This window comes from Filicampus tigris, chromosome 12 (assembly GCF_054856515.1).
Source record: "Filicampus tigris isolate MCC_2025a chromosome 12, RoL_Ftig_1.0, whole genome shotgun sequence".
Classification (NCBI taxonomy): domain Eukaryota; kingdom Metazoa; phylum Chordata; class Actinopteri; order Syngnathiformes; family Syngnathidae; genus Filicampus; species Filicampus tigris.
In genome coordinates, this window is record NC_141228.1 from 4188474 (window position 1) to 4211972 (window position 23499).

General features: G+C 39.8%; 1 protein-coding gene across 1 annotated transcript in view; it reads right to left on the bottom strand.

The window, feature by feature from the left end:
- ror1 (receptor tyrosine kinase-like orphan receptor 1) overlaps positions 1-23499 on the bottom strand; it is a 135459-nt gene that overhangs the window by 36771 nt on the left and 75189 nt on the right. Inside the window, exons 2-4 of the mRNA XM_086048305.1 lie at positions 14048-14110; positions 3137-3427; positions 2780-2813 (exon numbers count right to left, since the gene is read on the bottom strand). Of these exons, the coding sequence (XP_085904431.1) occupies positions 2780-2813; positions 3137-3427; positions 14048-14110 (388 nt within the window). The remainder of the gene's footprint in view (positions 1-2779; positions 2814-3136; positions 3428-14047; positions 14111-23499) is intronic.

The window sequence follows — 23499 nt, forward strand, 5'->3', positions numbered from 1 at the left end:
ACATAGATGAAGCAGTCATTTAGAGTTCAAAGAAATGGTGAAAATGGGGCTGGTTTCTCAACTCTCACAATTCCAAGATCATTAACCTGCTACGCATGTTACTGGAATGTCGGAAGAAGTTAGCGTACCTGCAGAAAACTTACACATGCACTATTAGACACAAATGATAACCACTAGTCCACCAATTTAAGTAATATTAATATAATATTACTATAAAAGACTAGTTGTACAAAAGAAAACTGGACATTTCACTTGTCATTCAGAGGACAAATCCTAAAGGAACATGACAAGCACCTGTATAAAAAAAATCAAATACAGTATCAACAAATACAAAATAAAGACACCACAAAATCAGATACAGAATTTCACTCTGGCAAAAGATGGTATTTATTCCTTTTGAAATAAAAAAAAAAATCCACCTTTTAAAACCCCTTGGTCATATTTATACTTCATCACCTTGACTCAGCATCGGCATCACAACGTACACAATTACAATACTGTGGCTTTGTGGCGCCGACCCACCGGTTGAGAATCATTGGTGTCGATGAGATGTTACAAGAGTTCAAACAGTTTAAAACACAGCCTGAGTTATTAGCTGACTCCGATGTGAGCTTACAGCTAAACCTTCCTTCAGCTAAGCACAAGCCATCACACCCGAGCTCAGTCGGGAATCAAAGAACAACACGCAGCCTGAGTGTTAATGGTACCATCGTCCTCCCACTCGACTAACACAGTTTTTCTTTCACCCTCCCAACGTTTCCATCACTGCTCTTTTTTTTTCCTGGAAGTGTGGAGGGGAAGAGAGAGAGAGAGTGGGGGCATCGGTGGGGGTGTTCTTTCTTTGGCACGCGAGACATTTTCCCCCTCAACCTGTATTTGTTCAGGCTCTATAAAAACACGACCAATGCAGAAAGAAGAGCGAGACGGAGGATGAAGACGAAGAGAGTTGAGATGAAGGGTGCAGAAATGTACTCATCTGTCTCTTAGTGGAAGATAACTGTTGACATATTCATGAACACTGGACTGCAAGAAAACTGAAGTGGATTTGAACTAGGTTGGGCAAAAGTAATAAAAATGAGGATGTGAGGCGTGACTTCAAGGAATGGTTATGACTTCTTGGGAAATGAAGTTCTTGGCTTTCAGAGCTAGAGTTAAACGAGAACATCATTACCATTCTTTCCTCAAGCCTACTGGCCACTCTTTACCAGCCAGGCAACTAGTGGAGACTCCAAGTGCTTGCGGGGCAGAGCCAAGATACCAGCCACAGCATCATTCCACAAACACCACATTTTACACTTCAGTCTTTATGTAGGTATGTATAAAGAAAACAGAATGTGTTAATTTGTGATGTTTTAAAGCGGCTATCGGATTTTATATACAGTGCCCGATCCTTGCTCGAGACCCATAAGAGACTTTTTTTTTTTTTTATGTAGTACTGTTACTAACACCTTGAACAGAACCCAAATATAATTGTGACCGGTGTTATACTGTATGTTGTACGTGGAAAAATGACCTTTTAGGCTACTTCTCAAATTCACTTCCACTATAACAGAATGTCATGTGACCAAACCTGGGAAACATAAAATAGGTTGCGCATATATCATATTTCATGTAATGTAAAACAGTTTCGGATAGACAATCCTCTGTTGACCAATGGACAGGAGTAAGTCACCTTTTCAAATGCTTACCACTAATCATTGCAACTGAGACCCCAACAAAAAGGCACTGAAAAATGAAGAAGAAAAAAAAAATCACAGAAAAGTTCTCAGCTACTTAGCAAATGAAAACAAATCCCTAAAAACAGCCACCCAACTTTTTCACCAGATGGGATGATATGTGTGACAGTAGCTTGAGTTTAACACTTTTTAGAATGCTTTGAATGGAAGTTTCGACCTCTGTCCTGTCAGTTTTACTCCTGCGGCTAAACTCAAAAACACACACACTATTAAGAGCCCACACGCCACGTGTGTACTCAAGGCCAACATGGAGAAGAAGAAAATGACCACACAGACCAAAGGAAAAACAACTCATTTCATTCAGATTCTAATAGGTCAAGGGTAAGACATTTTTCCCAACATATTTTCTTCAAGTAAAAAGTTAGGAAAGATGGCTAACATGTTTTGGTGAACACAACAAGATGGTGCACCAGATGTCTTAAAAAAAAAAAAAAAGTGTTTGTGATGGTCGAGTAACTGTGGTATGAGGTGGAGTGTGTGGAATTATGAGGTGACCCCGTCTTTTTGACAGCTGCTACCCAATTTTGCAGCTCATAAGTTGCCCATGACACTAATGATGAGCAACAGTACGATCAGCCGACTGCCTCTTCAGCACAGCTGCCGTCAAAATGAATCTCTTGCCCAATTCAACGCACTTACTAAAATCAACACGCATGGCATTTTACTAAAAACATGTAGTTTGAAAGACATTTCATTGCCATTTGATATTCGCTTGGCCACAATGAAAGTGCCACCAATTGAAAAACAAAATAAAATGAATAAATCACAGGCCACGGTAGGATGTGAGTGATTACTCGGGTACACTGCGGGGTGCTTTTATGGGCACTTTTTTTTCTTTAGTGGACAAGCTGTAACATACTTTGTGTATAAAAAGCACTTCCACTAGAATACAAACAGCATGAAATATGGCATCAACAGGCTCAAAGATAACTCATAATTTCGATCCTCATCTTTGATGCACACAAGCCAGTAGACAACTTCGTTCAATCTTAAAACAATGGACGATACAGACAGATACAGTACATGGAGATTTAGCTACTTACGTTGGCCGTCCCGGTAGAGGTGTAGGCAGCGGATCTGGAAAAGAAGACAAGGGGATATTTGACCAGAGGATAAATGTTATTATAACCAGATTCGTTTCTGTGCTAGCTGCCAGCTACAAAGCAAGAATAGTGTGAGTGTTGTTAAGTGGAGCCAGACCCCCTCCAGGAAAAGCGGAATCAGAAAAAAGTAAAATCATACGAAGAGGGTTAAACGCTGCCGATAAAATGTTTTCATTGTGATGTAGGAAAGTCATTCACTTTTTAAAAGTGTGGCAGGCTGTTCTGAACTGCTCAGCTGCCACTGGCACTACCTACACAAGTTTAATGTTTAAGTTTATACAAATTACGTTTTCTTACCGAATTTGACGAAGAGCACGCCTGTGGTAGACACTGTGCCGTGGTCGTTGGTAGCTACACACTGGAAGTAGCCAGTGTCTGTGGTGTCCAGATTGCGGATGCGAAGCCGTGACCCATATGGCGTGGACCGGTACGAGACCCGCCGTGGCTCCTGTACCACAGGTGCATCATTCTTTAGCCAGCGCACTGTCGGGGGCGGGTTGCCCGACACGCGACAAAACAGCTCAGCTGTTTGGCCCAGAGAGGTGGTGATGTTGTTCATCGGAGTTTCAAGACGGATAAAAGATAGCCCTGGAAGACAGGAATGTATAACAAAGTAAGGGACTGAATGTAACAGCAAAGAGGTAAACACAGCTTTTCACAATATGTAATGGAACCAAGGTTGTGGATAACAGAAGAAAAAAATAATCTGAGCAGAATATCTATCTATACATCCAACCTCTGGACCCCTTTTCCTCACTAAGGCTACGGGTGTGCTGGTGTCCCAGCATTATTTGTGTGAATGTTGAAAGCAAACATGTTAATCTTTTTTTTACTCCACCATTTTTCATTCTTCAACTACTTCTACATTTTGCGACCAATTCAAACGTTTCCAATTTAAACATATTCCCAAAATTCGCGCCTTGCGGGCTGTTACTTTTCACATTCCAAACATTCACAGTTTTCCCATAATTCCACATTGTTCACCCAAAATCTCCCCATTTATTTTCAATGGGATGTTCAACATTTAAATCCCATTCAAAGTTAAAAATATTCAGCTCATCAACTCACCTTGGGATCAATTTTCAACATTTTCTCCCTCAATTAGCAAAAATTGAAAGTTTTTTACCAGCAAAATTTCCATCTGACATTATTCGCTTCTCCTTCTCCATTTCTCGACCAATTCTCACAATTTCAACTTCAACATGCATGTCACAAACACACACACACTTTAATTAGATATTTTTCACCAGCACCAAAAAATCCACATTTCACACAATTCTACATTTTTCACCCCAAAACATCTGCTTTCATTTCCACAGAGACATTCAACAATTCATTATAATTCTAAATTCAAAATATTTGAATGAGCTTTTTTGTACGCAATTAGCAAGATAAGTGTTGAAAACGGCTCGTTGTGTTGGTCACTGCCTCTACTCCTCTATTTCGGTTTGCAACTAAAGTTACTAGGTAATTGTTTCGTAGTGTAAGCAGTGCATTTGACAAGACTGAATTCTAAACATGGACTTACTGTTTAAAGGAATGGACAATCAACAGGCTGCTCGCGGCTGAAGCCACAGGGCAGCCATCTTATGTTGCCACTGTTACTGATAACTTCTGGTATTTTTTTTTTGCTGAAAACACTGTAATTAGTGCATTTTTAATGCTAGGATCCCTGTATGGAGTAATGAGAGCCTCTCAAAGAACAAACTTTTTACATGTAGTGCTTCTCCTAGATTTATTGGTACAACCGTATGGCATACGTGGTGGCATTTTTGCTGTACAGACAGAACATAACGCAGAAACGCAGTGGGAAAATCTATGTATTCAAGTTAGGCGGGCTTACCGAGTGGCAATGTAAGCTGATCGCTGGCCATCATTTCCACCGATGGCGAGTAAGCAGCATTGTTAGTCCATTCATACTTTGTAAATAAGTCAGCGACTGTTAATGGCTCATGTTGTGTCGTCAGTGCCTTTTTTTTCCAACGTCTGCTTGCTTACAAGTAATTTCACTGGTGATAAATAAAGTGGTCGACTAGTTAGCATGTCAGCCTCACAGTACAGAGGTGCAGGGTTCGATTCTGGGCTGCGGCCTTCCTGTGTGGATATTGTGTGTTCTCCCCGTGCTTGTGTGGGTTTTCTCCGGGTACTCTGGTTCCCTCCCAAATTCCCAAAACATGCATGGTAGGTTAATGGCTATAGACCCATCGGAAATTTGTGCAGCACTAGTTAAGCATCTACAGCATTTTATTTGATATTCTAAAATATATTTATACATTATTTTCCCAGCCCCCCTATGTATCGATCAAGCCCCTCTTTAGCCCAGGGAGGGAATTAAATTCTGGAGCTGTCCCTGATTGTGGGTAAAAGAAACTTTGCCATGCCACAGAAAATGATTATGCATTCCAATTCAACATTCCCTCAACGGTCCATTGACATTTGAAATAATTACAAACAGTAACATAATCAGGGTCAGAAGATTACAAAACTTCAGCTAAACAAGATCTGAAATAGAAAGGACGAATAAATGAACTGCGGTTACAATTATAGGTTGCCTTGCCTTGCTAACCCTCATTGTTGAGACATGGTTATCCATTATGTACAACCTATTCCCAAACGTATTACATTTTATCATCTCACTTTGCCTTGATTATCCGTTACGAGGGCTTGTTAAATTAAACAGAGGACACTTGAGTCAGTGTCAGTGCTTTGTTCCAAGCATATTTGTGTATGTCTGTGGCTACCCCATAAAGTGTCAAAGTGTCCTTGAGCAAAAAAAATCAACCCATAGTTACTCCTGATGAGCTGTTTTTTGGCAGCCTCCATGTGGGTGTGAGCTATTGGCAAGGCTGATACTGGATTATAAACCCAGTTATTTTTGGCAAACTTTCTGAGGGCGAGCAAAGAACTTGTCAACAGCACAATGTGTCCAGATGAAAAGTGCAAGAGCTCATTTGTGTCCTCCAGCTCTTGTTGAAATAAAGTGGGCTAGAGAGGATAGAGAAAAAGATGATGCCGGACACAGAGAGAGAGAATTATCAAAATGTGCATAGAGGAATTCTAATCGCATGATTAAGTTAATGACATTCCAAACATTTATGTATTAAAAATAATGATGACTTTTGGAAACAGTCATGTAGCTGTGGTGTAGGCTGAATAAAACAATGATTGGCCAAATATACAAATTATGTGTCTGTCATTGAAAGAGCTTGACTTTTGACTTACAAAACATACGAGTCAGTAGCCCAAAGGAAACATGCCCTTTGTTTTAAAAAAACAAAAAACACAATTATTTGATTCTCATTCAAGTCTGTAAGGTTTGGAATACTCAAAATAGACAGCAGATAGGAAATCAAACATATATGTGTTAACATTCAACTACTGGTAACGGGCGCAGATATGACAAGAAATTACATCCTTATAAATTTACTAATTAAATGCATTGCACTATGCATTGCATTCTGGGAACCGTAGATATGCAAAATAGGTGGATATGATATGACACGTCTGCAAAGAGAACTTAAAGCTCAAATGGCAAAGCCTTACCACCATGCATTCAATGTTTGTGGACGTCACAAAAACCAAAACAAAATATCTGTAAATGTTCTGTATGAATAGCACACATTTTAGTGTTGACAAAAAGTAAGTAATGTGAAAATCGGTTGAGAAATGAGCACGTTATGATTCATTTAACTTAACTTCCAATCTGCCCTCAAACCCACCTGCTCAAACTAGCTTTTCTTTAATACAATAGTATTGTCTTTGTTATTGTCTGTATTCATGTTATGCCGGCTCTCTTTATTTTGTTGTTGCCAATGTTTAGGCCTTGATTTTATAAAGAATCCAAAAAAAGCATAAATCAATTGTATCATTATTTTCAATACATATACACTGCCCGATCGCAACATCGCTGAGCTGGACTGCATTGCACTTTGTATAAAAGCAGGTGAAACGCGTGTGCTTTTGGAACAAGTCAATAGTTTGCCGATCATTGACGAGATATTTTTTGTTTTATTTTCGATCCATACAGAGGAGACATTATTTAAATTAGAGCTGCACAATAATCTGCGACAATATTGACAATGTGTTAATGGTATAGGCAGTGCTGAATTCAAAACACGTGCAATAAATTCATAAGGAATTGTATGCTTTTATCTAACTTTGACCAATCAGATGCAATCTTAAATGTGCATCATCATCACATATGAGAGCAGTATACTAGGGCATTACTAACACTAAATAACTTAATTAGAAAATAATGCATTACTATTTTTCTGCGTTAAGAAATATATTTCTTTCATATGATATTAAAGATGATATTTCTTTCGGTATATGTTGAATATCGCAATAATATCGATGTTGCAATATGCAACACTCATATCGCATACTGCATGTTTTTCCAATATCGTGCAGCCCTACTTTACATATATTACAGTTATCATGTATGGCATCTTGGAGTATCATTTCAGTATCTCGAGTGTCCTCTTTTTTGGAAATCAAAATATGGTCACCCTACTATAGATACCCCAAATTTCTACAGAAGTAGGGTAACAAAGTATTTTTACTGTGTTACAAAACAAAGTGTTTTTACTTTGTTACGACTCTGGTCGCAGCATTTTATTTCGAAGAGAATATCGGCGCCATTGGCTATTTTTGTTTGCAATGCCACAACCGCGAGGAGCTTTGCCCCAACATGAAGCCGGCTGGCGTCCACACTGCAAGGAATGCAACCCGGAGGAGATATGGAGAAGGACAAGAGCCGGCGATAAAGTTTTAAGTAATGTGAAGCGAGAGAGAGGACTAAATGGGACAAACCTCAACTACTGTTTCTTGTGTTGCCGAGCTATTCAGCTGTTAGAAAACTGCGGTTGTTTCTTGACATTCAAACTCAGCTTGTAGCTTGACGTCATGCACATTGTGATCATGTGGACTGCGCCAAAAGGAGGGAATAAATCTCTTAACCTGCTAAATGTCAAGAGGGCTCTTGAATGTTTAAATGTATTTATTTAACGATTATGATTATTATTATTAGTTTGTTTATTGTGTCTGTGCCTGCGTGGGTTTTCTCCGGGCACTCCGGTTTCCTCCCACATTCCAAAAACATGCATGGTAAGTTGATTGGATACTCTAAATTGCCCCTAGGTGTGATTGTGAGTGCGGATGTTTGTCTCTGTGTGCCCTGCGATTGGCTGGCAACCAGTTCAGGGTGTCCCCCGCCTACTGCCCAAAGACAGCTGGGATAGGCTCCAGCACGCCCCGCGACCCTTGTGAGGAGAAGCGGTACAGATAATGGATGGATGGATGGATGTTTATTGTGTTTTATGTAAAGCACTTTGTTAAGGCTGTGGTTGAGTATCCTGCCACTCCCCCGAAGTCTGCTAGAATAAGCTCCAGCTACAAATGTTCCGATGTAAAAAAAAAAACAGATGAATGAATGGATGGAGTTAGTGCACTCCTTTTTAATTAGGTTTAAAGCAGAAGTCAACCCAAACATATTTTTTTCTAAGAATATGTTCCCAGCAGGCTCAGATTTAGGAAAGAGGACAGCAGTGATTGGTCGTTGTGAGAAGTTGTGATGTCATTTTCAGTCGACAGAAGACAAAATGGCCGCCACCAGAGATGGCTAAAAACGAGTGAATTTTGCTGCTTAACTTATATCCTACAAACGCAAAATTAATCAGAATGCTTCAACATGTTCACGTTTCAACTAGTGGGCCCTGGGAACATATTCTTGAAAAAATATGTTTGGGTTGACTTCCTCTTTAAGTCATGATACCTTCATTAATCAATCCATTTTTAATTGTGAAAGTGCTTTTCATTCAAGTATTGCGTCAAAAAGTGCATTCCATAATATACTGTAAACAAGGGCAACAGAAATAGGGGACACAGACACGCGCACACACAAAATCACTACTTATAGCCTCACATTAGAAAAAAAATCATTCTAAAAACAGGTAGGCCTTGCGCTGCAGCAAAGCGTACTTCCACTAGATGCCTTTAGGGCAATTTATATTCATTTGAACTTTGCATTTAACATTTGGCCATGTGGATGTGTATATATTTAGTCAATGGGCGCAATGTGCAACTGTAGACGTGTGGAAGAGGGTCCTTCCTGCAACTCTTAATTGTTGACATGTTCTGTACATTGACAACAGCTTGCATGAACACAAAGCGACATCATCAATCAGTAGTGATGCATTCAAGCGACGAATGTATGAACAGTGACTGAAAAGTAGGCCAATGACCATGCAAGTTAGACTGCTCAGCAAGGCAGGACGTTAACAAAAATGCAATGGAGCTTTTTGTTGGTCTCAAAAAGTGCACATATGCATGTAAAATGGAAAATACAGTTCTTTCTTTTAACCAACGATGACCAAAAAAATAAAAAATAATTAAACATTACAACCGTTGTGGGAGCTCTACATTAAGAGTATTTTAGAAACAGTTTCTTTAATTGTACAGCACACATCTCTGTTTTTCTTCCTGTGCATGAGCATTTATGCATGATATGCAAATGCAATTGCACTTCATTTTGTGCCATGGCTGTTAAGAGCTTGTGTACATCCTAGTGCATCAGTGAGATACTGTAACCCTGAAGCAGCAAACAAGTCATACAGCTAAACACCAGGACAACTGGAGACCTCTCTATTTTTTATTTACTGCAGATTTTCAACATTATAAATTGCAGACACAGCAAAGTCATGGGGGATTCAGTGTGAACTTCACAACCGAAATCATATTTTAGTTATGTAGCTTTAAACAGAGGCAACACTGTTAACAATATTTCACGGATTATTGTTCCTTGTCGAATCACATATTTTGTTGTGATTTGTTGCAAGTCGGAATTTGCGCAGCACACGCCATTGTGTTAAAACGCCTCAGCATTAAAACAAATAACAAATATTCGCTAACAAGAAAAACACAACCATCTGCTGGATCTGATTGGGGAGCTGTCTTGCTTACCCCGATGGAGATTTGCAACTGCAGCCAAGGATTTATTAACTAAAGACAGACCAATATGTTTTGGGCTGATATGATCAATTTCAGTAAAGGGAAGATAATGGCATTAAAATGACAAAAAACAAACAAAAAATTAAAATTAAACCCCAACAACTCAACAACAACTTTTCAGATTTGCAAAATGTATTTATTTTTCTATTTTTAATCTTGGGAATGTTGTTTTTAAAATTCAAACAAAAAGTTCAGGGAGCTCCCAGGGTCATCAGAATGTTTTAAAAAGTTAAATGAAAACACAAGTCAATAGCTTCCTACGGTAAACAACATTTCCCAAAATTTCAAAATAACTGATATGTTAAACTTTCACTTATCTTTGTTTGGATTTCAAACTAAATAAAAGTGCAGAGAGGTCCCAGGGTCGGCAACATCTAGTATTAAGTTAGCTGAAAATGTAAATAAATGATTGCCTGAAGTTAACATTGTTTTAAATGAATCTCTTGACGGCCGTCAGATTTTTTTTTTTTTTAAAAAGCAAGATGCCGATAATTGCCAAAATGCCAAATATCGGCAACTACAACCGGCTCGGCCGATAATCGGTCAATCCCCTGTACTAACCTAAAAATACACCCATTCCCCTAAGTAGTCACATCGGTGTGAAAATAACCACTCGGTTGTTGCTAGCAAATACTTGTACGGTCTTCGTTTCTTGCTGATGGCTCTCAAACTGAAAGTTTACACTTGCAACATTGCTCCATCCTTTGGGAAAGGACGTTCAACTTTCTTACCATCATGGTTATAGTGCCTTAGACATCACTGTCGCAGTTAAACAAACAACAAGATGGTCACAGACGTGCACTTATTTTATGATTCATCTCATCAGTAGAGTTGACGGAAAAGATGAATATGAAGCCGAGAGCCGGCACACTTCATTAGCTGGCAATGAAGCAGTGAGAAGCAGAAGGTAGGTTAAGTGCACCACGAAACGATGTGAGCAATGTTAAGAGGACAAAGAGAAGAAAAATGTCCCGCCAGCGTCAATGAAACAAAGCCACTCTGTAGGCAATTGTCTCGTGATGAGTGTTGCGGTATTTGGCATCAGGATCACTGTGAAATCCAAACCGTTCTTGTCCACTTTCCTTTTCATGTGGCGGCCAACTAAATGGCGTCCTGTCATCAACCCGCATTTTCTCACAGAGGTTTTGTGCAATCACACACTCACAAGCAGCAGCACATGTGTAAACAAGAGCACACCCCCACGCCACCACAGCGCGCACAAGCTATTCATATTCCAAACTCGATACATTGCACGACGACACATTTTTGCTTGAGCAGAACCATTGCATTCTATACGTGAACCATCGCAACTTCGCAGGCCGGCCTCAGCGAGGGGCCGACCCAGAAACCCGAGCGGCCGCCCAGCTAACTAAACACACACCGAGGAGTCGGCTCTGTAGCGCTGCCAGCGATGGCTAAAGGTGAATTTCATTAAAGTTGACTCGCTCTCCAACTGCGAGACGACAGGAAGAAATAAGCGCATGAAAAAAGGAAAGGAAGCCTGAAAAAAGAGAAACTATGTAAACTATCAACACCCCTAATTACATCCCAGTATTGCTTAGCCCAATAATGAGCCTCTTTCAGCATAACTTCCTGCTACTGATGCATACTGATAAAGTCACGCTACCTGAATGCTGTCTTCTTGGTCAATCTAAACCATTCCCCGCCTGAAGACAAAACAGGTGGCGCAATCACCATCCATGCATCAGATAAGGAGCAGATGTTGCTTATGAGACTGGACTCAAAATGGCACATACAAATACACTACTTTCACCACATGACGGCACACAAGCTGCGTTTTAGGCTTTTACTTTGCAAGTTGCTGTGGCAAGAAAAACGAATTTCTCGCACCAATTCTCATCATTTTCGTGTTTGAAATATCTCTGATGTTCAACCTCATTAGCTTGGCTTCTCAGCCACATGTTCAAATGACAACCTTGCCTCTGTGTTGATCAAAACTCTCCCCTTGTACGCGGCATCTGTTCTGAGACGGATGTTGTGGTTCAGTTGGCCCCCGCAAAGCGGAATTAAACAAAGCAGACCAAATGAGAGAGCAAAATAAGGTCACATTCAATAATGCTGCGGGCCTTCCAATTCAGCGCATCTTTGTGGGTGATACGGCGGATGTCGGCTCGCTGAGCCCCAAAGCAAAACGCTGAGGACAGATTTTGCTCGATAATGCTGGGCAACACTGTTGAGAAAACATCCCCAAACGTTTTGGATCTTAGTCCTGCAGTGCTCCATTTTTGGAAAAAAAATCTGAAATTTATCACTTATGAGTATTTGACCCGCCGGCAACAATATGGTACTACCGTAGGGAAAAAAGTTTTCTTTTGAAACTATATTTTATATTTAACACACAGTTGTGACTTGATTGCAACACTATATGTATGAACAAACAAATCAACTATCATCTTTCTCAAGTTTGTTCATGTAAATGTATTTCCTTCCTGTTTTCTCTGTCTTTTTCCTATCTTGGGGCCTGAGATGCCAGTGAAACAGCAGTGTTTTTTGTTATTGTTATGTTTCCTCCTACTGAGAACAAGTAGCTGTGCAAATTGTGACGTGACCAAGAAACCAAGTAATTACAGTGGTACCTCGACTTACAAACGTCTCTTCATACGAAATTTTCAAGTTACGAAACGCCTCAACAGGAAAATATTGCCTCTTGTTACAAAAGAAATTTCAAGATACGAAAGGTAAAAATACAGTATGGGCTGCCACTCGCAGCTCTGGAGTTTCCTGAACGCAACATACTCATAGCTGCTCTGCCATTGGCTAGCCTAGCATCTTCTTGGCATCCCATTGGCTCAGAGGGACCTCTACCGTATGTGTCTATGTGTGCAGAGGTCGATAGCTAGCTACGTATGTCTATGCAGCGTCCTCGTCAGTCGCCCCTCGGGCCATGAGGTGTCCCGATAGTTTTACGTGAATTAGAAACGAGGAAAAGACAAAAAAGGAGAAAATCGTTTTTTTTGTCCATACAAACAAAGCAAGAGGTAATAGAAAAGTATGAAAAGCGGATGCGTTTGGCTGATCTCGCCAAAGAATATGACCGTCATGTATCGACAGTCGCCACGTTACTAAATTAGTTTACAAAACGCCAGGCAAAAAACACTTCTGAGAGAGAACATGAGCCAAAGAGGGCAAAAAGCGATGAGGACAACAATTAAAAGGTAAACGACCATCATTTTTATTCTTTACTGTATTCTTTGTTTTTTTACATAATGCACAACTCTCATTTATTGTGCAATAATCTAATTGTAACATGTATTTGTTACATGTTTTGATGCATTTTAATGTTTTATAAAACGTTTATGTCTGAATATTGGGGGACTTGGAACGGATTAGGGCGTTTACATGAAAAAGTCGTCTCTACTTACAAAATTTTCTACTTAAGAAATTTCTTCCAGAACCAATTAATTTCGCAAGTAGAGGTACCACTGTATGCTGATTTACAATTGTGCGCCTGCTTGTGTTTTAGTTTGTTTTTAAATAGTTTTATGAAAACTTGTTTTTTTAATGCATCATCTGCATTAATTTAATAAAATGTTACACCTACCAGAATGATGCAGTTCAAATTTAGACCATTGCAAATTACAATAGCAATAATAAATGTTAAAAATATGCATATGATCTCATAAAGGCAGAATTTTTTATTCAGCTCTTGTATTGGACCTCAATAGATTGTGCATGTGGTTATAAATCTTACTCTACTAATTTTACTTCATGCAGGATGGAAACGTCCGACTGAGTAAGCGTTTCAAACCAAGTCGCCACATGAAAAAGTAGACCAACAGTATACTTAAATATCTAACAAAGCACAAGACGATGTCTACATTCGAGAGTTCACTTGTAGCTTGAGCACAAACCAAAAAGCAAAGTGGCTCACTGGAAATTAGGGATGCACCGGTGGCTATGGCCACACGTTGAGTAGATTAGTGTGTAATTTGTTCCATCAGTTATCCTCCACACTGGCTGGACTGGGACTGTGAGTGTTGTCTGAACTGTCGCAGGTTGCCATTCATTTGTCAACACCTCATTGAATGCAATTTCAGAAAACACACACAGCCCGTGTGTATAATGTATCCAATGTCTGTAGCGGCCAATGTATTTTCATTTACGGTATAGCTCTACATGTAGATGAACTTGATCTATTGTGGATGTTTAAATGTAAAATGTGTGTGCTAGTTTATTTACCATCAGTAGATGTGTTCCATGAAGGGGCTGCTACCACACTGGGGTCTTGGGCGAAGTCGGAACCTGTAAGCACAATTGGAGTTTGCTATTAGCATTTTTAGGTCAATATTTTTAATTATACATTCACAAGATATGTAAAGGTAATTTCATTTACTTTTAAAAAATGAAGTACATTTTTAAAAACACAAATTAACATCCCTGAATGGAAATGACAATTTCACTCGGCTGTGAATTTTTGTTGCGTGCATTCCACTAGACACAAGCAACCAATTTACACAAACAATTCCCCGGAGCTAAATGTTCTAGATAGTGAGATAGATTTTTTTTTTCCAAGCCTGTGGAAAATCGTGGTCGTTCAACTAGTACAATGTATGAAAATAATATTTTCTTCCACAGTCTAATGTGACACTACCACCCAACAATTGATAATCAGATATATATAGTAGTTTGCATCAACTGTACTTGTTGGAAAACAAAAAGCAGCAACTGTCAATTCTCTGCCTTAGAAACATTTGAATAGAAAGATGCTTCTTAAAACGATCACAACAAATGAAGACAAGGTTTTTCAAATTCTACTCGGCACCTGACTGGCCTCCGACTGAACATTGAGCAAAAGCTTCAATTTATAAGACAGATCCCATCAGTGAGCCATGTGGCCCTAATGCTGCGTTATTACCATCCGATGACAGCGCAGCCCTCTGTTTTTCATTACAGATGAGGGGCACAGAAAATGGGCCACATAAGGGGATTCTTGACAATTGGAAAGAAAAAAAAAACCTTCAAGACCTTCAAGGAGGGCACATGAAAATAATGCATGATAAAAGCAGCTCTTGTGGAGGGTGTGATCTAGTAAAATTGATGGATAAATACAACCATGTGCTCTGAACAAAAAGATACATGCCCTTCTCCATAAATATTGAACTAAATTTAATGTTATCGATACTAACTGAAGAAAACATTTGTCTTCCTCCTACCGGTATTTCTTTAACGGGAGCATTGACAGAGTCAGAGTCTGTGACGAGGGAGTCAAACAGGAGCAGACCAGACGAGACATGCTAATGGGTGATAAAGTGTCGTTTCACATGTGCTGCATCGGGATGCTAAAGACTGTCGGGAGACGCTTGTGAAATGAGCTGTGGTAATGAGAAACATTAAGGCCAACACATTCAGTTAGCAAATTAGTTGATGCAGTTAGGGAGATGTTAATTTAACAATATCTTTATTATTATGGTTGTAGCTTGCATGAGTGTAGAATTGCACTCCCTAATTTAGTGTTTTTAATAAATGTGCTCCTCTCATTTAGCTTAATAAGGCAACCAAAATATTAGGAACATGTCTTGCGATGATAAAGTGCTGTTCTATATCACTGCAAATGACGACCACAGTAATACAAGCTACTTAATCAAACCCAAACATTATAATCTTAGTAGTCATAATTTTGCCGACTTCTCTCTTAAAAGTAGTGTCTGTCCAGATGGACGCCCATCTTGTGGACAAACGGATGGAGGACGAAAATTCTTATAAAAAGGATGGACTAAGCAAGGACGGAAGTGGGGTTTCATCCGTCCCTCAAATCGTTCCTTACGGGGTCAAGTACCAAATGAATGGGTTGTGTTGGGTTCTTTTAAAAAGCAAGACCACTGTTCTCTTCCATGATAGCACAGAACCGCCTTCATTAATTGCCTGCTCAACACTTTTCATGTGCTTCCCAGCAGTCACATTGCACATGCATATTCTGCCCTCTAGTGGTTCAACAGATGTAATACCATGGATAATGCCACAGGAGTCAGGACGCGATTTAGAAACACGCCCAACCTGTCTTGTGTGTGTAATCCAGGACAGCAATTTTGTTTTGTTAACTAACTGTTAACATTTAGTACCTTATCCCTTTGCATGTATGTATGTTGTTGTGTGGGACATCTTTAGACCGTAAAAATCTCTACCAGCGCCAACGTAAATTCAAACGACCCAGAAGTCGAAGTTTTTGTTTCCTCTTAAAATAACCTTGCATCATTTTGCAATATTGTTTTAATAAAAACTGAAAACGCATTAAAACGCAAAAGCTTTGCAATAAAACACAATAAATAGTATTGCACAATTACTCAATCTTAAATATTCTCGTGATGTCCCCTGGTTTGCTCCGGTCCGCATCATCGTCCTCATCATGATCTTCATCACATCGGTCTTGTGTTGGCAGCTAAATGCTATCTTGGTTAAACAGTTGTAAACAATTCAACCCACTCGCGATACTCCCAGCTGGTAATTGGATGTGCATGGGAAATTAGCCATATAATACTCCTTAAATAACGACGGATTGTAAGGACGGAAGCGCTTTATAAGGACGAGGACAGACGGGGTCGGAGGAAGACTATTTTTATCAGTAAGGACGGAGGAACGAGGATGGAAGGGTACCCAGGTCGCGGACAGAGGACGGACCGGCAAAAAAGGGTAAAGTGCCCATGCCTGCAAATTATTCCGAATAATTCTTAATTTTGAGTGAAAACGAAAGAGGAGTAATTAAATAAGCAAAGAGGAGCAGTGTGAATTCATTTGAAATCAGCGTTCCTGTCCAGGCAGAGCGGCGGATTACACACTGTGAGTCACCTGCATTGAATGAAGTCTTGAGTGCCACTTTCAGTTGCTGTATATTTCAAAATTTATGATGGTGTTGGTTACACTCGAAATGTTATATGAAATTACAAGAATTCCATGGCTGAGAAACAAAATTTAAAATATATATATTATATATTTTTGGTGGAGAAAAGTCAAACATGAGAAAATTTAAGGCTGTCTTAGAAATGTAAAAAAATTGTATTATGTTTCTGCTACTACACATATTTACAATAACATTTTGTCTTGCTATTTTTTTGTATATTTTTCTCAAAGTCCTAAGACTAATTCAAATGCACATTATGCACCTCATCGCCAGTGACTAATGTAAGGAATGCAACTTCGTGATGAACTGTCCAACTACTGAATGTTAAAATAAAAAGACACAAAACAAAAACATTGCTTGATCATTGAATAATATTCAGATCAAATCTGTGGATGAATGAGTCTATTTCAAGTGGGGAAGCTGCGCATATTTACAATAATTTCACAACCAACCCTAACATGGAACAGTTATCATGGATTCAAATTCAAGCAATGGCCAAATAATATTACTACAAATTAAAATTCACTGGAAAAAAAGAGTCTATTGGATTTATATTTTAAAAAGTACAGATATTGACACACGGATTCAAATTATTTTGGTTTTGGTTTGCTCAATAAAATTAGATGTCCTAACAGTGAGTCACTCGGGTGATTTGTCTGAGAGTAACGATACAATCATACAATCAAGAAAAAGCTCAATTTTTATATTTTAACTTGTGTGATGTAATGTTGAAGCAATGTTAAAAATTCAACTTCTTTTGTAAGCGTATGGTACCATGTAAATCTCGCCTTGGGCGCCACATTAACTTGGGCCGGCCTTACTTCTTCCGTGGAATGGAAGAACATTTAACTGTTCTGCTTGTCACTGTAAATCTTTGGCATAGATACATGATCAAAACACATTATTTGGAGTGAATGAAAGATTTGGGACCAATTAAGTGAAATTAGATAATTTCCCATGGTTGATGCTCTCTCACGGAACAGTAATGTAGTGTAGCCCACTGATTGTGAATCACTGATCTAGGCCATCTGACTGTGTTTCCTCTTGTCCAGTTCCCAAAGGCTAAAAGTCCAGTCTGAAAGAACCGGAACAACTGTGTGAGTCAGCACACGGTTCTGATTTGCGGCGGTTGACTGACTGTCTGTCAGACAAACTTTACCAGAAATTGAATGGTACTATGTAGTAGATATTAACAATCTAAAAGGTTTTATTGTTAGCATGGTGCTATTTGAACTCAAAAGTGTTCCTGCTGGCTCCCCCACACACAACAGGGTATTGTGACTCTGTTGCCCCAAGGTGGGTCTAACTTTCCTTTTGTATTTCGTTTGATAGGATTAAGGAGCCCGAGGGTTGTGTGATGGACAAAGGACAGAGGAGAGGCGACGTTGCAGTTGACTAACTTCGCTAACATAACTAGCTGAGCCTGGAAAGAGGTCAAAGTGAGAATGGACAGATGGGAAAGGGTGAGGCGAAAAATATTTTTCTTCCCCATTTGAAGGCACTATATTTGTCCAATAATTTAATCATATACAACCTGTGACAATATCACTGACGTAACATATATATATATATATTATAAAGAGTTGACTATATGATGCGTCTGCTTTTCTTTTTCCTTCTACCACTTAATCTCCCCTCTATTTGGGTCACATCTGTTAGTTGTCTTTCAGAATATCTGCGATGAATTGCAGCAATTTTAAGATTAGCTTTCTGACGTTACGCAGTAATGGAGGGAAGCAATTGCATTCAGCCTATTTCTTAATGAAGGACTTACAAACAGAAACCGTCAGTGGGCCTGTGTCAGTTTAGATCAGGTCAATCTCGTATGGTCCCGCTCCTTCAATGAATCACACTCCAAGAATATGCTATGATTAAACCAGAGGGACAGGAATAAGTTTTGTCTCATTTTGGCTGTGTAAATGTGAAATAGTTAACCAGGTTAAACATGGTGTCACAGATGGCTAATTAGAGGGAAAAGGACACGAGAGACATCTGATCATGGTTCAAAGGATACTTGTATTCTTATCTTTTGCACAGTTACAATAAAATCTTACAGTAAAGGTCTAATCAGAATACAGAACAATACAAGAAATATAAATGTTGTAGTGAAACCTAAACTCGATCAAAACATAATATCTAACAGAGAGACGAACAATTACAAAATTAAAAGCCAAAAAGCAAGTGTATGCGTGCATGCACCCGTGTGTTTGTGTGGGCTGTGTGGAGATGTTTGTTCCCAGGCTCAATTGGAGTGCACAGAGGAATGAAAACAGGCTGGGGTAAGGGACTGGCTTTTCACCTGTGGTCATGACAAACCAAAGAGCACAAGGACGAGCCAGTAGACTGTTTCGCACATAACCTTAAGACCTAGATAGACCAAAAAGATGCTGGCCAACAGTGACAGACGCTTACCCCCTGTAGCGTCCGGCCGGCTGTCGGCACGTCACGCTGGAGGAATACACCGCAACGACAGACAGCGACGCTGACCATTAAAGTACCTTCTGCGCATACATAAGATGTAATACCCTTCCATACCATCGGCGGCGGTAGTCACTATTTCTCATTGTTAAAAAAATCCAACCGGAAAGCTGTTGGCCGGGGGCGGATTTTAACAATTGCATTTTTAACAATGCATTCAGCTATATTCTTCGCTCACGATGAACTCCCACACGAAGTAAACCATCACGCTCTTGACACGGTATTGTGAAATACTTACATTGTCAACCCTCGCTCTTGTACTTGTAAGAAGATTAAGTCAGCTCACAATGTACATTTTAGTTCTCAAACATAAGTACAACTCATCAATTTAACTTAAAGAAGGAAGTCAACTAGCAAGAATATGTCCTATGCGCCTTCACTAGTCTAAACATGGCATTCTGATTAATATTGCATTTGTGGAATATGAGTTAAGCAGCAAAATCCACTCATTTTTAGACATCTCAGGGGGCAGCCATTTTGTCACTTCTGTTGGGCACAGGTAACAATCAATCTTGGCTCACCTGATTTCTGAAGCTGAGCCATGATTGGCCGTTAATCATGCTTAAGCATAAAAGATTTACTTATGACTTAGCAAGGGAGCCATTTTGAGTGTTTGTGTTGTGACATTGTGTCATTTAATGAAGCTACTTCAAGCTGTTTCAGAGCATTTTCACATAAGTTTAGTGCACCAAGAAGATTCTGAAGACTCAATGAGATATTATATACCTTGGGAGTTACGTGATTGCTCCCCTAATTATAGTAGATTAGAAAAGCCTGAAGTTTATCTGGTGATAATGGTTTGTCTGTGGTGTCAGTTATACATAGTTTCAGCATCGGTGTTAATTTTATATTCAGATGTGACATACAGGAGCAACTCTGCAAATTGATTCAGTGTCTTTCCCAGAAATATCTTCCTCCGATTGGCTAAAACAGCCTCATGATGACGGTTTATAGCTCCACCTGTTGCTTTGGAGGGCTTGTGATGATCTGCCACAGAGATTTGAGGGATGGAAACATCATATGTGGAAAGAGAAAATGTGTTTAAATACATAATTATAACTATACGTATAACTATATACTATTGGGTGAGGCTCTCATTAGCATTGCAAGCAGTTTAGTGAGGAATTTGTTGAAGCATGTCAGCCCTTACTGCACAGGCAAGCTCTTTTTACCACACGTTTGGAACAAATGAATGTGCAAACTTAATATATTCTAGAAATATATCAGCCTATGACTTCTTCTGACCAACATGAATGGATTCTTAAGATCTGATAGTGTCTTGTTGCCACACTGCCATAGTCTCATGTTTGAAACAAGTGACTGTCTGTCTGAGCATGCATTTTTGGGAAAGGCCTTATGTAGTCTGTCAGAAAACTCAGGTGCAGCCTGAGACACCTTTTTGCTCAATGATCTCATGAACCAACCTCTCCAGATTCCTTGAGGATGACACACTAATAAAAGGAGGGGCCCCAAACAGATGGAATAAGAGACCACCAGGATAATGCTCCTGGCTGCCAAAAAATGATGCGGATTTAGACATCATGTGCCTACAGTCGAGCATAGCTATTCTTCATGCCTGTCAGTACTTTATAACTCAGTAGGCTGAATCTCCCCTTGCCTGGAGGACATATAATCACTGGAAATTGTTAGAAAGCTGCTTTAAATCACTGGTTATTTTAAGGTGAGGCGCTATTGATGAAACGGAGCATGACAAGCTAAAGACGCTTGATTTAAGTAGCAGAGGTGGCACAAATGTGGAAAACATTAGCAATATTATCCTTGATGGGTCTGCCCTTTCTTCCATCAGTGCAGTGGCCAGAGTTGCATTTGGTCAAAAGCATGAACAAGTAATATCTATATGCAATAAAAAGGGTTACAAAATAGATGTTTTTCTGTGGTGCTAGTTACAATTACAATTAACATGAATTTATTTTCAACATTTTTCTCCTTGCTTCCTCAACTGAACTGGCGTATCTGCCAGGAAGTGGATACTGCCTTCAAGCTACCGAAGATTAACTTTCTGGGATGCTTCTGGGAAACGGGGTGACACATCGTCAATTCATTCAGGAATCCTTGTCAGTTCTGAGTCAAAAGTGCAGACTAAGCCACAAAAAGTCTGACTTGAGGTCAAAGGGAAAGTGAGAAGACAAAATCAGACAGCATTGAGATGGAGGCTCTTGAGAAGTGGTGTGGAAGACAGTGTCAAAAAAGAGGAGTGTGGTTAATCCAGAATGACTTGTTGTGCTAACAAGTAAAACGAATTCCAGTAAAAACATCTCATTTTATTCCCATTTGTTATTTTTTCTTCAGGTTGTCTGTATTAAAGTCTTAGCCTGGTTTGCCAACAGCCACTTTGAGGTAAACTCTGAGCCTTTCCAGCATGCTTCCCTGTCAATCACAGCAATGCTCTATGGGAAACCTCTCCTCATTCCAGATTAAGAAAATAAGCATCAGCATTCCTCCACTTCTCAAGGTAACTGGCTATGCGGCTGGCCAAAGTCAAATGTAAATCGATGAGAGAGCTGAGTAGCTAAAAGGAAAAGAGCTGTTTGTCCCCAAAGTGAGAACTGATAACAAACCAATGCGGAAATTACATGGGGTTAAAATTGGAGAAAGGTGCAGATACAAAAATGTATTTATGTAATAATTTTCAGTTCCTTTGGCATGAGTGAAACAGTCCACCACCTTGAATCATAATACCCCCACCCATAGCAAAGGTAAATGTGACAGTGTTGGGAACTCCCTGACAATAGCTGGAGGACTCCCAAACAGTTTCTGTGGAGGAGGACAGTGATGAAGTGCAGAGAATAACAGAGATGGGCGTTCTGTCCCAGGGACGGATCAGTCCGTCCGTCCCGGACAGATGCCCATTTTGTGGACTGACAGAATGAGGATGAGACGTCTTTTAAGACGGGCGTTCTAAGCAAGGACGGAAGTGGGTTTTCGATCGTCCCTCTATTCGTCCCAAACCGGGTCGAGTACCGGGTGACGCGTTGTGTTGGGTCTTTTAAAAAGAAAGACCAATCTTCTCTTCTGCAATGCCACGGAGCAGCCATGACTAAGCCTGCACAACACTGTAGAGTGCTCTTTTTCATGTGTGTTCCATCCTTGCAGTATTGTTCTCACAGGCATGCCCGTCTGCCCTCTAGTGGATGCCCATTTCACTGATGAAGAAGAAGGTGGATAGCAGTTTTGTTTTGTTAACTAATTGTGAACATTGAGGACAAACCTTATCCTTTTGCATGCAAAGTATGTCCTTGTCTGGGACATCTCTAGATTGCAAAAATATCAAAACCTGATGGGTCATGTAAAAATCTATCCAAACTTGACGGGTCATGCCAGCGCCGCCGTACAATGAAAGCTATGGCCCGGAAGTGGAAGACATTCGTTTGCCTCCTAAAATAACATTGCACTATTCTGCAATAATTCTTTTTATTGAGAAATACAATAAAAACTGAAAACGTCTTGTGTTAAAATGCAAAGGTTTTGCAATAAAACTGAATATTATTGCATTATTACGCAATTTTAAATATTCTTGTGATTTCCCCTGGCTTGCTCTGGTCCGCGTCATCATCATCATCATCATTATCATCATCATCTTCATCACATCACGACGGTCTTGTTTTGGCAGCTAAATGCTATCTTGGTTAAACAGTTGTAAACAATTCAATTCACTCACGATACTGCCAGCCGGTAAGTGGATGTGCATAGCAAATTAGCCAGCCAATGAGCTTTAAATAATATTCATGAGTGCACAGACGTTTTTTGGGAGGGAGAGGGGAGAACCGACATTGGGACGGACCGACGGAATGTGAGGACAGAAGCGTTTTAAAAGGACGAGGACGGACAGGGTCGGAGGACGATTCTTTTTCTGAACAAGGGCGGAGGTATGAAGACGGAAGGGTACCCAGGTCAACGACGGAGGACGGACTGGCAAAAAAGGGGTTAAGTGCCCATCTCTGGAGAAAAACCTACAACCTGAGTATCAAAGTGAGGGAAAGGGACGGACATGATTCGTAAGGATATATTGACATAACGGGGAGAAACGATGGAAAACCCAGTAGGGAGAGGTACTCCAGGCACCACCACAGAGAGCTGATTCTCATCATTTTGTATCAAGTTGTATCATCAGTTTATTAAAATGGTCAAACAGTGCCATGTGCCATGTACTACACACCAATCCACTTTTGGACACATTGATTGTCTGGCTACATAAGATAAACCAAACATCATGTGCCTTTGCTATTGCTTTACAACATTCCATGTGACATCAATTGAAATCAGCACTACGGAAAAAGTAGTGGATGAGGATTAGACA